General features: G+C 44.1%; 1 protein-coding gene across 1 annotated transcript in view; it reads right to left on the bottom strand.

Moving 5' to 3' along the window:
* Positions 1-13688, bottom strand: part of DDX60 (DExD/H-box helicase 60) — a 100678-nt gene extending 86990 nt beyond the window's left edge. The window contains 5 exon segments of the mRNA XM_059721897.1: positions 2235-2354; positions 3433-3774; positions 6501-6678; positions 13219-13288; positions 13395-13688. Coding sequence (XP_059577880.1) covers positions 2235-2354; positions 3433-3774; positions 6501-6678; positions 13219-13288; positions 13395-13674 — 990 coding nt within the window. The 5' untranslated portion in view covers positions 13675-13688.
* Between the last annotated feature and the right edge of the window lie 3320 nt (positions 13689-17008).

Here is a 17008-nt window from a genome sequence, read left to right as displayed (position 1 = left end):
CACGTATAGACACGCCCAGTTTCTCCCAGCTCAGGTGAAGCTTGTTGTTTCATAAACCCTGAGAAATAAGTCTTCTCCTCTGGCTGTCCTCTTCAAAATCTGAAGTGCACCAAGCTCTTCAGTAACTTCAAACTTTGAGTGTATTCCTCACACAAATATTAGCTGTATCTAGCACATAGTTATTCTTATTATGTGCCCAAAGGAATATTTGGGCCTTTTCTTTCAGTATGCAAAATAAATCCATCCCCATATCTCCAATTTGTCTTTTCATAGTATGAGCAAAAAGACTCATATCATTTATTTTTTATTTTTTTTTTGAAGAGGGACATATCTCATCAATCACTTCCATCATACACTCTTTTGCAAATTCTCCATCTGTAAAAAGTCTCCCATGATTAACAACCAGCTTAACCGCATGGTAACTAGCTCAAATAATTGTTAGGCTTTTCTCAATGTGCCTTTTAAAAACATACTGATGACTAGACAAACTGTTTCTCTGAGCTTCTATTTTGTCACTCTTAGCTTGCCCTACCAAACAATCATACTTTTCTTTATGATGTGTATCCAAATGATGCCTGATGTTGTACTCCTTGAACACTAAAACACTTACTGGCAAATAAAGCATGCTACTTTGTCTTTGCATTGCATAAAAAAATAATCATATGTCCATTGTTCACTGAACACTTGACACTTGCTATTAATTTTTCCTTTCTTTGCCAATGCCATGGCAAAGAAGTGGTTACCTCCTTCAGGAGAGCATGTATGCAAGGATTACTGGACTGCCTGCCTGGCACTGATGATGAATTCATCAGAGAAACTGTTTTCTCGTGAATTTCAGGAATTCATAACAGCTCCTTGCAGTTTCTCAGCAGTGGGAGAGACACATGGAGCACCAGAGTAATCCCATCCTCAACAAACCAAAGGGACAGACAGTCTCCAGTGCTGCACACCAAGTCCTTGCTCACACACAGCATTGCAAGCAAATCCCCCTGCCATGCACCCCAAACCCAAAACAATGTTCTTACCCACAGAGCACCCCCACCCACTGCAATTAAGCAAGCACAGCACAACACTTATTTGGCTACTCCAGGAAACTGTGTCTGGTTGGGAGGCTGACCAAATCCCTGCTGCTGCAGCTGCTCCTCAGCACATGGCTTGCCAAGTTCCAGGAGTGACAGTGCTGCTGCAGAACAGACTGTGAGGCTGCTGCTGCTACTGTGGCTCCTCCACACATCCCAAACTGCACAGCACTTCAGGACACTGGAGTCTGCTGGGTCCTGGAGCTTGGCAGGCAAGTTAAAGAAGCTCTGCAAGCCAGATCTGGCTATACATTACTGATCTCTGCTCTGTTCTTACTTGCTCCTGTCTCCATGTTATCTCCCTCTCTTGGTTGTCCAGGGAACAGATTCAAAGGTCCCTGGCACACATTACATATATGATAAGATTAACATGTTGAACATGCCATAAATGGCTAGAGTGCTACATTTGTACCCAATTTGTGGTGCCATAAATGGCAAACCATCCACAAAAATGTTCCACATGTGATGTAATACAGAACATTTTTTGGAAGGTTTCTGTGGAATGTGGGGTATGTCTACAAGCAGAGACTGTCCAAGGCAGATGCCTGACAATCAGGTGATTGTCATAATCAGCTCTGGACATGCCTTAGTTTCCAACCTCTAGTTCCAATTATCTTGTTGATACCAATCTAAGGCAGCCATGGGTATCCAACTGGCCTAAGACTGTCCCAGGTCCTGTGTCAACAACCAGATGACTGTCAACACTGGCACTGGACAGCCCCATGGCCCAGGACTACCCTCAACCCAAACCTAGAGATCAGGCTAGGGGCAGCCCCAGGTCTGGGATAGAGCTGCCCCTGCCCAGCTGCAGGATTGGCTGGGAACAGCTCTACAGTGGTGCAATTAGAATTGGAGGAATATTATACCCCATCCTGAATATTAGATTTTCTGCCGTGCATGACTGACAGATGTGTTTGCCTCTCTCCCAGAGGCCTGAGGAAGGGTACTAAGATACCTAAAAGCTTCCCTATGTCTATCCCAGCCATGCAGGTGATCCAATAAAAGATATCAACCCAAAGGATTCTTGCCTCTCACATTTCTTGCAAGCAATCTCTTTGCTAAAAAGTGAACAATTTAGCACATTTTCGTTATCTAACTTCTACTGCCACAGCAAACACACTTTAACAGGAGAAATAATAGCAAAATAATTGTTACCTCTTCTTGCAGACTTTTCAAGCTCAGATTTAAATGTTTATAAAACCACAATGTTGTATCCTGGGAGTTTTGCAAGTACTTAACCAAGGTCTCCAAAGCACATTGAAAATCTTTCTGACGCTAAACAAGAAGTAGATAAGTCATAAAGTTATATGTTGAAATACAAAGATAACATTTTCAAAATTATATGCAGTTTATTAGTTTTGAACACTGGTGGAAAATAAGTGAAGACAGACATTCATGTTTAGTCAGCAGGTTACATCACTTCTGAAGGAAATTCCTTTGTCACAATAGAGGGACACCACAATCCTGATCCTAAACTCAAGTGTTATCCATTACTGCCTACATTAACCAAAATATGGACCTGATCTAAGGCTACCAAAGTAAATGGAGAGGTACTGAAGTCACTGAGCTTTGAATCTCCTCTGCTTTGGAACATAGAAAGGGTAGACAAGTTGGTCAGAGGTCCCTGAGGCTGCTTTATAAACTACATTTCAACAGGTGCTTTAAAAGTCCAGACCATGAGGAACCTATGAAAAATAACTAATATGAGCTACAGTGCATGATCTACGTTTCTTCCAAGACACATTCTTTGAATATAGACATTAGGGAAGAAGAAATGCTCCTCTTAAAGTTGAGGTTTAGGATTCAGAAAGTCTGAGATCTACTTCTGGTCCTACCACTAACTTACTGGGTTAGCTTGGAAAAGTTCTGTGCTTTGGCAATTACATAACCTGAGTGCTTAACTCTACTATAACATACAAGGGAATTAGCCCCACTGACTTCAGTGGAGCTATCTAGAAAATACTGTACTTCCTAGCAGATATGTGGGCAGCAGGATTGGACCATGCATTAATATGGACCAGATCCACAGCCCAACCTGATTAGTTGGACTAGATTACGTTAGGCTACAGCAACACTTTGTTCTTTGGCTCTAGTCCCCCTCCCCATTCTCCCATGGCAAAGAACAATGGATGATTCACATAGCACTGAATCCTATGGAGCATCCTAAGCATGTTCTTAGAGAAGAAGGATTAGGAATTTCCTTTTATTCAGTTCTTTAAAATCCTCCTATGAAAGGTGAGCCAGATATTATACTTGCTTTACACTTAAATATTCCAATTAAATTAATAATACCATATAGAAATGCTACATTTTTTCTACTATAAACCCAAACTGGAGATATAGTGTAATTTACCTGCTGAAAAAAATTCCTGTGCATATACATGCTCCGGACATGATATCCATGAACCCTAAGAGTATCAGACTCCTGTCCTGAAGTGAGCACAACATTTATTTTCTTTGACAAGGTGTGACTGATAAGTATTTGTAAATAGTCTGTTTGGAGAGAGGTCAGTCCTGTGTCAGATATTATCATGAAGTACGGATAAATTTCCTTGAGAAAAATCTGCCATTCTGGTGACAAACAATTGAAGAACTCTGTATGAATGTCGATGTCAGTGTTCTGCTTCAGGTGTTGTATTAGTGTAGTATGTAGGAAAAGCATATGAGGATAATTATGATACAGTTGTTCTGCATCCTGTAAAAAATTGAACACGATAGAGAGATTATTATTTAATATTTATGTTCCCCACACACGAGATATGCCCCTGACAGCTTAACATTTAGAACTGCTAAGGTATTATATTTTTGCATATTACTGATGTGTGCTTGTACATTGTTAGTAATGTTGTACAGAATGATATGGTTGTTCTTTTTGTAGGAAAATGTCATAGGACAAATTGCACTATTGTATTTACTGAAATACAAAGTGAGGTCTTTCTCTGCAATCAGCATGTGGAGCAAAGCCTCTCATCTTAAATTTTCATACAAAGAAATAGCATTAAATACAGTGTCTATATTTGAACTGTTGCTCAAAGCAGTATGTGCTCAATAATGGGAACCAATTGTGAAGATACTAAAATGCAGCCAACATTGAGTATGACTGTAAGGTACATGGTTTGTATTGGGAAGATATTCTGATAGGAACCTACCACAAGGACAAGTTAGTATAACCCATCTGAATAACATATATGGTAGTGCCCATTGAATTCAGTCCTGTTAAGAGCCTACTCATTTTCAGTTCATAGTGAGCCACTGTACTGCATATATTTCAATTTCCTCTTTACTCTTATAGCTGAGCTGTGCCTTTCTTGCCCATTTCCAGTGGTTCCTGTTTGTTCACCTGCCCTAAATGTCTGGCAAACATCAGCAAACAGGGCCTTTCTGTTGGCCTCTCTTTCTCAGCCTGTCGCATACATTTAGTGTGGCCCCACACTCCATGAGGTCAAGCCAGACCAAGTTGTCCTATGCCTCATCTGCATATACATTTTTGGAGGATGCCAGGACTTATGAAAAGAATGCCTGGCTTCAGTCATGGGTGAAAGGCTAATTAGTACATGGATCCTTTGTAGGAGGTCTCTGGAATACACACATATACTGAACAGTGCTGAGCAGTGAAATCACCATGGTGTGAATGCTGTTGACTCTGGTGGGACCCACCCCAGTGAATTATATGGTAAACCATGGGCCTTTTGGTTTTGGATTAATATAATACATAGTTCTTGGTCTTTTGGCCCAGATCAAGCTGCACTGCTCTGTTGCCCAGGCCAAGGTAGATTTGAATAGCATTGTGTAGTAAAGGGTGTACCGCTGTATAATGTACTGTAGACAGGGCACCCTATATGTCTTGTAATTAGCTTCCCAGTGGCCAGTTTCCAGTAGGCTTTCAGCTACATGCCTGCTTTACAGAAATTGGGGATTCCTCCCTAGCTTGCTCCTGTGGCCATTGACTAAGGGCAAGTTAGACATGGGGGTATCCAAACCCAAGTCCTCCATGTGTGGGTCTGCATGTAGGATGCTTGCCAATGGATTTGGGAGTATCTGAAGCCTTGGGCTGAAAAGTCTGGGGTAGAAGATACTTGCTGGTTGTAGTGCCACATATGGTGTTTGAACAGTTGAGTTTTTCTCAGTCAAGAGGATTCAGAACTGATTTGGCTAATTTGACCTGGAATAAAAAAATTCTAAGAACCCCCACCCCCAAAATTGTATTATATATAAGTACATGCCACAGTGTTACTTAATAGTATGTTTCTGGATCATCTCTGCTAAAAGTTGCAACTGGATGAACTAAGTCTGTGGGTACTATTTGCTAATAATTACAGCTATGTGTAGTTCAAGGTCATTTTTTTTTCAAATTTGTTCTTTACTTCCATGTGCTCAGAGAGAGCAGGATCTAACAGTAAGAAAGGAGCAAAGTAGTTGATGGAAGTAGTTCAGGAGGCACAGGGCAAAGGGGCTACCTGACCCCACAGATTTATTTTCCCTGCTGTAGCAGCAGAAAGGGAACAAACTCAAAAAAACTTTTAATAATTAAATTCCATATCTGGAAAATTATATCAAATCTATAATTTTTCTGGATATAGAATATAATTATTGGGGAGTTGTCTTATGATCAGGGTCATCTTATATTTAAGTAAATGCAGTATTTCCCAAAGAAAAATCTTCATCTATATAAAGATGTGACTGATATATCACATCTAAAAAGTAATTATGTTTAAAATAATTTCAGGTTGCAAAGTCAAGCACCCAGGAGTTAAGAAATGCCAGAATTAAGCTTCCCTGTACAATCCTAATTCATCTCTTTTGTGTACGTGCATTTTGGTACAGTTTAATTACATAAATACTTTATATTTCTTCACTTGAAAACAAAGTCTTATAAGGGGAAGTGTCAAGCAATTGTGAGCAGAGGCAAGTTTAATCTACAAATAATATGTTCCCAATATGTCAGTTAAGGAAGACAGAATACCCTTTTTCTTCTTCGTTAATCCACTTTGCTAATCTGCAAAAGTCCTTGTAGAAGACCACTGGAGGCCAGGATTCCAAACCCTATGCACGTGTCAGGGATAGATGGAGCCAGGGTATACAGCATGTGTCTTTGGGACACAGAACAGTTATATATATCTATATATAATTATTCTAGGAAGTATCACTCTATGGCTTCTACTACCCTTGAAAAGGAAGGAAATGCAAACTAAAAGGAAAGTAAGGCTCATTCTGGCCCACAGCTGGAAAAGGTTGCCTAACCTGGTCTAGAAGACGGTTTGCAGGCTGACTGGAGTTGATGGTGCATATCTGGGTCCTTAATTAATCGAGATTAGAAGGAAAAAAAACCTAGAGATGAAATTCCTTCATTACAATCAAACAATTACTCTTGAAACTGTCCAGTGTTTTAAAATATATGTAAATAATGTATTGTTTTAGTACCTTGAAGAGGACGATTATATATTTTGCTCCTTTTTGAGTGAAATCAAGCAGAAAGCATTCAACTAGATAAAAGAAGGGTAGATATTCTTTCTCTTCGTATAACCACATGAGAAGTAAAGAATCCCCATCAATCACAAACAATTCAGACTCAACAAAGTCATTTAGTAAGCTGACACGCCTAAATGAAAAGAAAAACAGTATATATGTAATCAAATAGCATGTACATAATCCTGTACAAATCAAAATTGTTGGGGAGAGGGGAAGGGGAGAAAATTTGACTGCTACTAGATTTAGCTGATCAAAAAATATTTAAATTATTTAAAATCTACCAAAATTAATTGCACAGGTTGATTCAGAACAAAACTATCTTCTTTGTATCTAAAATTAGGCAAAAGCTATTTGCATGCTCATGCATTCATTCATTCACTCACTCACTCACTCATCATACTGAACAGTATTATCAGTATTCAACATTGTGCTATCTAAACCAAATCAACTTTCACAGCCAGTGGGCATGTCTCTATGTCCACTTTAATGCATTAGCCTATTTTAATGTGCATTAAAGCATCACAAAAACTGTGCTCTTTAGCTAATTTACATTAAAATAAGCTAATGTGCTTTTTTTCTAGTACCTCACCAGGGAGGTACTAGATTTAATTTGCATTACCTAAAGTGCATTAATGAACATGTAGACGTTCCCAGTATCAATATATCTGCTGTTCCTGTTTCTCAAAAGGTTGCAACCACAATGTATGTTTTGTGTACCCCCTTCCTTGATTGCTAGTCATTATATACAACAGTTCAGTTCATCATGATTGATGTCATGGTAGACCTCTGGGAGTTCTTTTAACATTTTAGACAAGGAATTCGCAACCTTTGAGCTGCTGTGTGCTAAATTAGACTGGTGTTTGATATAAGGCTGCCTACTGCCTGTGACACGGCTGCTGCCAATTCACCCTGCTCCCAATTTTCCCCACTGCTGAATGGCTCTGCTGTCCCAGCTCACGCCATCCCTTCTCAGGCCAGATATGGCCCAGGAGCCATAAGTTGCCAACCCCTGTATTAGACAAATGGGTTTCTTTGGCTAATGATGAATTTTATAAGAAGAACAAATAGTGACCATTACCTACACTCTCAACACCACATATAGCTGGGAGAAGTAATGGGTTGGGAGAAGCATCCTACTACCAAGAAGTGGCCAGTCATGATAGGCTGAGAATCTCTTAGGTACCTGCCTGACATGGCTTATTCACATGCTTGAGGTTAAAAAGATTTAGTGTCAGGAAGATATTTCCCCCAGGTAAGACTAAGGACAACTTTTTTTTTTGCCTTCTTTTCTAACATGGGGAAAGTTTACTTCCTGGATTATGTGGATGTATTTTACCTAACAGACTCCCTGCCACTGCAGGAAGCCAAGCTGCTGCTGATGTCTTTGGTCTTTTCTGTTCTCTGCTTTTGGTACAATCTTGTTTTTTTTAAACTTGAGATTCTTTGTCTTAAAGAGTCTAAGTTTTAAAATATACAAGAATGTTTTCTGTCTGTGAGATACTGGGAGCAAGGACATAGGCATACAAAGTTCTTTGGGTAAATATGATATCTTTTATTAGATCAACTAAAATAGTTGGAAAAATTCTTCTTTGAAAGCTTTCGGGTATAAGCACCCTTCTTCATGCAGAGGAAGCATCTGCAGTTATGTGCTCTCATGAATTGGAAGGAAGCCAGTACAACCAACACCCCTAGAGCCAAGGATAGCATGCATGTGCTTATAACCTTTCTAGACTTAATTTCTACTATACAGTGGGCATGTCAACATGTGCAATTAATGCGACTTAATAAAGTCTGGCACAAAGTAAACTAATCCAGATGTCACTGTCTACATGTGTGTTTAAGTGCAATAATTTACCCACTGTCAGATAGTACTTGTGTCTGATAGGACTATCTGATGGTACAGTAAATTAGTCTACACCAGCCTAATTGCCTTGCATGTGTAGATGGTGATACTTTACTGTGAGGCAAATTAGTCTACTGCGCAGTAAAGCATATGTGTAGACACATCCAGTTACTGACCATTACAGAGGACTGCTGGTCCCTTCCAGGTTTATTTTTATATGTTTCCGTTCACTGGACCAAAATTAGGTAGGTCATCCGAATGGTCGTTAAGCTTTCTCTCTAGTGTGGATGAGCTCTGTCTGATGCAAGAAGTCTACAGGCTGATGAGAAGTAAAGCTCTGCTCGACCTGGTACTGGCAATAGGGAACGACCTAATCAGCAACGTAATGATTGAAGGAAGCTGGGTGACAGTGACCACGAGCTGATCGCCTTCACCATGAGCCGTAAATCTGGCACATCAGTCAGCAATACAGAAGCCTTCAACTTCAGGACAGCTGACTTTGGCAAGCTCAGGAGGCTTGTCAGTGATGCCCTAAAGAACCACAACCCAAAGGGGAGGGGAGTTCAGGATGAGTGGTTGCTTCTCAAGGGACCGATCCTGGATGCACAAGCAAAGTCTATCCCATCTCAGAGGAAAGGCAGCAAAAGGGCACAGCAGCCCCCTTGGCTCTGCAGGGAACTAGCGGACCTCCAGCATCTAAAAAGAAAGACCTACAAAGGATGGAGGACTGGATCCACCTCCAAGAAGGAATACTCTGCACTGCTCCAGACCTGCAGGGAGCATTGGGGTAAAGCGTCCACACCTGAGGATAGGAGGGTGATCCAGGCTGACCTTGACAGGCTCAGAAAATGGGCAGATGAGAACCTGATGGTGTTCAACACCGAAAAATGCAAGGTTCTCTGCCTTGGGAAGAAAAACCTGCAGCATGCTTATAGACTCAGCAGTGCTATGCTGGCTAGCACTATGGACAAAAGGGACTTAGGAGTTATGATTGACCACAAAATGAACATGAGCCATCAAGGTGATGCTGTGGCTAGTAAAGCGAGCAAAACACTGACTTGCATCCATAGATGCTTCTCAAGCAAATCCCAGGACGTCATTCTCCCATTGTACTCAGCCTTGGTGAGGCCACAGCTGGAGTATTGCATCCAGTTTTGTGCTCCACAATTCAAAAAAGATGTAGAGAAGCTTGAGAGAGTCCAGAGGAGAGCCACACGCATGATCAGAGGTCAGGAAAACAGACCTTATGATGAGAAGCTGAGAGCTATGGGACTCTTCAGCCTGGAAAAGCACAGGCTCAGGGGTGATCTGGTGGCTACCTATAAGTTTATCAGGGGTGCTCACCAGGATCTGGGGGGACATCTGTTCACCAGAGCACCCCAAGAGATGACAAGATTGAACAGTTACAAACTCCTCCATGACTATTCAGACTGGACATAGGAAGAACTTCTTTATTGTCCAAGCCCCCCAGGTTTGGAATAGACTGCTGCCGAAGGTGGTTCAAGCACCTACTTTGTCATCAAGAGACATTTGGATGTTTATCTTGCTGGGACCCTATGGCCCCTGCTGACTTCCTGCCCCTGGGGCAGGGGGCAGGACTCAATGATCTTCTGAGGTCCCTTCCAGCCCTAATTTCTGTGAAATCTATGAAATCCCTTCATCCTATTCCCATTAAGAAGACTTGGGGCACCAGTCCCAGGTGCTGATTTAGGTTTGCCAAAATAACGGTGCAAAAACCCATGGCAACAGTAGTGTGTTAGAATCCTGTACGGTACTGTGGCAGCAGCAGCCAGAGAGGGTCCCAGGAACTAACACAACAATGGCGGCAGAAGCCTAGGTGTTGGGTTCAGATAAGACTCCCATCTTTGGCCAGAACACAAAAATCACTAGTTACACCTCTGCTATTTCCCTAATAGTATGAGATTTGTTTTAGCCTAGCCAGCAACCACTTAGACCCAATCATTTTTGGGGAGTACACCCGGTGGAAGGGGGGGACTATCTCCAAAGAAAAGTATACCTCCACTGCTCGGGCCTGTAGGGGGGCTGTTAGGAAAGCTAAGGTGGACATAGAGCTAGGACTAGCGTCCAAGATCAAGGATAATAAAAAGTCCTTTTTCAAATATATAGGGAGGATGAAGAAGGCGCCAGGAAATGTGGGGCCCCTGCAAGATACGCTGGGCAATCTGGTGGTCACGCCAGAAGAGAAGGCAGACATCTTTAACAAATACTTCACCTCCGTTTTCTTGGGCAGGGACCGGGACTCCCCCACTGTGATTCAAGATGGACTCGAGGGGAACGCCACAAGACCTAAGGTTGAGGAGGACCAGGTTAGAGTGCTTCTGGAGGGGCTTGACGTGTTCAAGTCAGCAGGTCCAGATGCTCTCCACCCCAGGGTGTCGAGGGAGCTAGCAGGGGTTATTGCTGGGCCCTTGGCACGGCTTTACGAGTGCTTGTGGTGCTCAGGCCAGGTGCCAGATGATTGGAAGATAGCCAATGTGGTCCCCATCTTTAAGAAAGGGAGGAGGGAGGACCCGGGCAACTATAGGCCCGTCAGTCTTACCTCAATCCTGGGGAAACTCTTGGAGAAGATCATCAAGGAGCACATCTGTGATGGGCCGGCATCAGGGGTGATGCTGAGGGGCAAGCAGCACGGTTTCATCAGGGGCACGTCATGTCAGACCAACCTGATTGCCTTTTACGATCAGGTCACAAAAGCATTGGATGCAGGTGTCGCCGTGGATGTAGTCTTTCTGGACTTCAGCAAGGCCTTTGACACTGTCTCTCACCCCATCCTCGTTAAAAAACTAGGCGACTGTGGCATCAATGCCTACATGGTCAGATGGATTGCTAATTGGCTGAAGGGTTGTACTCAGAGGGTGGTGGTGGACGGGTCATATTCGACCTGGGGGGAAGTGGGCAGCGGAGTCCCCCAGGGCTCGGTCCTTGGCCCCGCGCTGTTCAATTTCTTTATCAGCGATTTGGACGATGGGGTGAAAAGCAACCTGTTCAAATTCGCTGATGATACCAAAATCTGGAGTGAGGTGGGCACGCTAGTAGGGAGGGAAAGACTGCAGAAAGACCTGGATAGGTTGCAAGGGTGGGCTGACAAAAACAGGATGTGTTTCAATATGGACAAGTGCAGGGTGCTGCACTTGGGCAGTAGTAACCGGCAACACACTTATAAGATGGGAAACTCCCTTCTTGAGAGCACGGAGGCAGAAAGGGATCTTGGAGTCATCACTGACTCCAAGATGAACATAGGCCAACAATGCGAGGTCACAGTCGGCAGGGCTAACCGGACCCTATCGTGCATCCACAGGTGCATCTCGAGTAGGGCCAAGGAGGTGATCCTCCCCCTCTACGGGACACTGGTCAGGTCACAGCTGGAATACTGTGTCCAGTTCTGGGCACCCCACTTCAAGAGGGATGTGGACAACATTGAGAGGGTCCAGAGGAGGGCCACCTGCATGATCTGGGGACAGCAGGGCAGACCCTACAATGAGAGGCTACGGGACCTGAACCTGTTCAGCCTTCACAAGAGAAGGCTGAGGGGGGACCTTGTGACCGTCTATAAACTCACTAGGGGGGACCAGAAGGGTTTGGGGGAGACCTTGTTTCCCCTAGCGACCCCCGGGATAGCAAGAAATAATGGCCACAACTTGTTGGAGAGTAGGTTCAGATTAGACATCCGTAGGAACTACTTCACAGTTAGGGCGGCTAGGATCTGGAACCAACTTCCAAGGGAAGTGGTGCTGGCTCCTACTCTGGGGGTCTTTAAGAAGCGGCTCGATGCCTACATGGCTGGGGTCCCTTGAGCCCAGTTTCTCTCCTGCCCAGGCAGGGGGCGGACTTGAAGATCTACAAGGTCCCTTCTGACCCTACTTCTATGATTCTATGATTTTTGTACTAGGGGGGAAGCATGTCAACACATGCAATTAATGCACCTGAATTTTCTGCACAGAAAACTCAGATGCATTAACCTGGGCCCCCACACACATATTAACATGCGGCAGTCAGAAGCAAAATTGCTCCCAATGGAAGCAATTCAATTTAGGGCTGCTCCTGATTTGCTCTGCCCCGCTGCAGCAGCCAGGGGGAGCTCCAGGCTCCCCCAAGTGCCAGTCCCAGGCTGGCAAGGGAAACGGGGGCTGGTCCTGATCTCTGCAGGGTGGGGGAGACCTACCCAGAGCCAGGACAGCTCTTCCAGCCACATGGAGATTGGGATGGGTCCCAATCTCCATGTGGCTGAGAGGCAGCATCCCACTGACCTGGGTCAGCTCTCCCTACCCCCTGTGGCCCCCTGTTGCCTAGGCGTCTACACATGTGCTTCAGCACATTAGTTTAATGCACTGGTTTCTAGTATCTATATCTACAGGTACTAGAAAATTGCTCATTAGACTAATCTAGACTAGATTAGTAGTACATGTGCAGCAATTACTGTACTACTACTGTACTACTACAGTACTACTAATCTAGTGCACAGTAATTGCTGCACATGTATAGATGCTTTACTGTGCATTAGATTAGTCTAATGTGCAGTAAAGCATCTCGTGAAGACTCACCCAGGATGGAAGAGATAGGGTAAAGCATTTCTAAAGATCCTGCTAGGATCAATAGTGCAAAGACATGGTACGAGATAATTACACTATGCTGACAATGCCATGTACTGGATTTAATGAAAACATTTTCCTAACAAACTCATCTAGACCCAGCACTCTTTCCTGCTTATGCAGGGGGTCGGACTCGATGATCTATTGAGGTCCCTTCCGACCCTAACATCTATGAATCTATGAATCTATAATTCATGGTAAATCTCACAATACTTACATAGCTTGTGATATAGATTTCCAAATATATAAGGACAATTTCTTCAGAAATCCAAGACATTTTCTTAGTTCTAAAATAAATATATGGCAATAGTTACTCATCAAATATTATGAGAGGCATGTAATAAAACATAATATTGGAAATTATAGAAATCAACATGAGCTAGAAATTCTCACCAGGATTTTTGGAACCACATTTGCCCAAGAGTTTTCTGGAATCTTTTCTTTCACTTTCCAAAACCTGCCACAATTCTTCTTCAGTTCTCAGCACACCAGAACTTCTGTTTTCTTCTTCTTCTTCTTCTTCTTCTTCTTCACTTTCCTCTACTTCAGATGATAAAAACCTGTCTTCCATACAACTATCCATGAATTTAGTCTCATCTTCCTCATTGCTGTCCCTTTCACTCCCACTCTCATCACTAACATCTTCCTCAAAAATAGTTTCTGCAGAAGCCATCCCAGACTGTTTTTGAAATCTAAAAAGGAAACTGTATGTCATCACCAGTAAATTTTCAAATGATATGATGTGTTCTTAATTTTGGTTCATTAAATGATATATCTCATTTTTACAGCTGTCTAGAAAATCTCCATCAGAATTGTATTTGTGTAAAAGGTAGAAAATATCTGCAGCTTATCTACGATTTTTTTCCATTTTCCTGCCAATTCTACTTAATGTTATTTTTATTTTGTAATAATTCTCAGAATTGTGTAATGAACATAAATACAGATGTGGGAGCAAAGCCATGTATTTGTCACTGAAGGCTACCATAGACCTATAATTCCACTGCATTGAAGTTTTGAAATAAAAAAGTCCCATATTCTTTATGTGTTTAAATTAAATTTATAAATAAGCAAACTTAAATCAATTAAAATCCTAATCCCACTAGCTTCTATGACTTTAAATAAACTAACTGCAATTGAACAATTATCTATTCAAGAACATAGTTAGAATCAAATAAGTTAATTAGCAATAATATGGAATAACATCAACAATTAAACAGGCCATTAGGGGAATACAAATGACATTAAAATCATGAAGTTGTAAAATATATGGCAGATTTCTACAAGAAAACCTAACTCCAGGAACCTAAGAAGAGATGTGGCAAGCATCTGAGCCATTCTAGATTACCATTCATTGAGTGACTAATGCAGTGAAAACTTATTCCACCTAAGTACTTTCAATTTCCTTTTTCCAGCAGATTAGTTTTAGGCAAACACACTTTTGAAACTTAGAAATACATGGCAATGTAAGCTAATTTTTTGCTAGATATCTGGATACATTCATGCTCTCACCTAAATTCTCCATACACATTCATTCAGCAGTAAAAAAAAGTTATAGAAAAATCAAGTAAATAGGAAGACATCCCTGCTGGGAAAAAAGATACCGAGGGATAAAAAATTAATTCTTCAGCTACAAATTAATGGGTACATCTAGATGAGATGCTTTATTGTGCAGTAGCACAGTTTACTGTACGGTAAGCATGTGTGTCTACACATGCACATGCTTACTGCACAGTAAACTGTGCTACTTATGAGTAAATTTGCTACCTGCAAATGCAAGTAGCAAATTTACTAACATGTATTTACTGTGCAGTAGCGCACATATAGATGCCAACTGGGAGCAAATCTGCTCTCAGTCAGCACTGCCACTAGGGGGAAAGCATCAGGCTAGCCCCAGAGCCCTGGGGATGGGATCCTCTCCTGCCCCAGGGCTCAGCCGAATCTATGCCTGTCCCAGCTCCAGGCCCTTAAAATTCTGCAAGCAGTCTGAGCCCTGAGGCATATGTGCAGGGAGCCTGGGGTGACTGCTGGGCACTGCTCCTCCTGCACAGGCTGCAGGCCTGCTGTGCCAGACTCCCTGCACCTCAGTGCCACTCCCTGGCACCACAGTGCTGCACAGATACCAGGGCTGCACTGTCCAGTCCCACAGAGTGCAGCATGTGGCAGAAGGCCACCTTTGTTTCTCCCCAAAAACTCTGCTCTGTGACAATTTGATTAGGATGGGCCCAGCAGAGGAGACACACCTTTACCCTATCTCTTTAGGTAACCTGAGCTGGATACATTCCTAAGGAAGGGGGGAAACCTGCTCCCTCTGCCTACGTGACTGGTAGCACATACCTGGGTGAGGGGCTTGCTCCCTGGTGGTCTAAAGTCTGCCCGGCAACTAGTGATGTATTTCAAATTGGTTGGCTGACAGCCAACAGGTGCTGGCCTCCATTGGACCTGGTAAATGAGGTCACAAGGGCTATATAAGTTAAGGACTGCCCATGAGGAAGGGGGCAGCAGCCACGAGGGAGACAGAGAAGAGCTGAAACTTGCTCTCTCTCTCAAAACTCATGATCAAGGAACTGCCTGCCTCCAGAGGGAATCTCCAACTGCCTCTGGATGATACTTGTAAGTAAGCTACCTGAGATCTAACTAGATATTTAGCTTGCAGTAACTCAGATGCGTTATCAAAGACTACCCAGCCAAGGGAGTTTGCTCTATGGGATTTCTCTCATATTGCTCTACCCTGTACCCTATTCTAACCCTACCCTCTGTAACCAATAAAGTTCTCCTTTGTACCTATTTGTGGGAGACTTATTGGGAGTGGAGTGGGTCTAGATTATGCCTTGGGGTCCCCTTGGTTCGGCTGACTAAGGGAGACCACTACTTGTGCTTCTGACTGAGGGAAGCATCCCAACTTCTTGAAGTGAATCAAGTACCCTTGAGGGCTACTAGGCCTGTGTTTCCCAGGGTATGCAGAGCCACCATCTGTCCAGAGCCCTGGGTGGTGGCAGTGGAACCCCCAGGCTAGCGGGTGTGCTCCAGGAAGGGGGTCGGCCAGATGTGAGGCGCTCCCAGGGAGGCACTCGGGGCCTGGAAGGTGGTCAGTCACAGTGAGGTGGGTGGCTCAACGCAGGACCACCCCCTACTGGCCCGCCACACAGCAGACTCCTGCAAGGCCTGCCAGCACCTGGGCCCAGCTGCAGCAAAGTCCTGGCCACCGGAGCCAGGTCTATTTGGCCCCATCCAACCCCCAGCAGCCTGCCTGGACTGCCTGCAGGTGCCACGCAGCTGCTACTCCCATGCAACTGCTAGTCACCTTGCCACACAGCTGCTAGTCCTACTCCATGCCCCTGCACTGGGTGCTGCAGGCAGCTGGCCAGGCCCAGCAGCACCACAACAGCTGCAAGGAGGCCCAGAGAGCTGGCACGGGAGCCAGGACAGAATCATCCCCAATGCTACACGCCACCTCCCAGGACCCCAAGTGGCCAATGGAGAAGACTGGTGACCTCATGGCAGTGTGGGGTGAAGCGGAGGTGCAAAGGCAGTTCGTGTGGGGTGGGCACGCCAATGCACATGTTTAAGAGAGGCTGTCAGGCCAAATGCAGGAGAACAAGCACAACTGTTGACACAGCAGCGCCACATAGAGGTCAAGGACTTGTGAGCACAGTGAGTCACCATCACCGACCACAACCATCTGCCAGGGAGTGCTCTCAAATCCATTCCCTTTATGCGACAACTGGATGCCATCCTCGCACCCCAGGACCCAGGCCAAAGCCATGCTGCATACTGCAGCATGAGAAGCCTGCCTGAATCCCCACTCTGGCCTGCCACCCACAGTGATGTGTCACCGAGGGGGGGCCCTTGGCCTGCCAGCAGCCCATCCTGCTGAGCTCCCCACCCCCAGCCTCCTCCGGCAGCTCGAGGAGCCCAGGCCAGCACCTGCCCCGACAGTCCTGCCATCAAACCTCAGGATCCCATGCCACGTGGGCAGGTGCACCAGGGCACCATGGCCATCAGCAGCA

The sequence above is a fragment of the Alligator mississippiensis genome, chromosome 2 (assembly GCF_030867095.1).
Source record: "Alligator mississippiensis isolate rAllMis1 chromosome 2, rAllMis1, whole genome shotgun sequence".
In the NCBI taxonomy this organism is placed as follows: Eukaryota; Metazoa; Chordata; order Crocodylia; family Alligatoridae; genus Alligator; species Alligator mississippiensis.
Note: the sequence above shows the minus strand (reverse complement) of the source record. Positions and strands in the feature narration are given on the sequence as shown.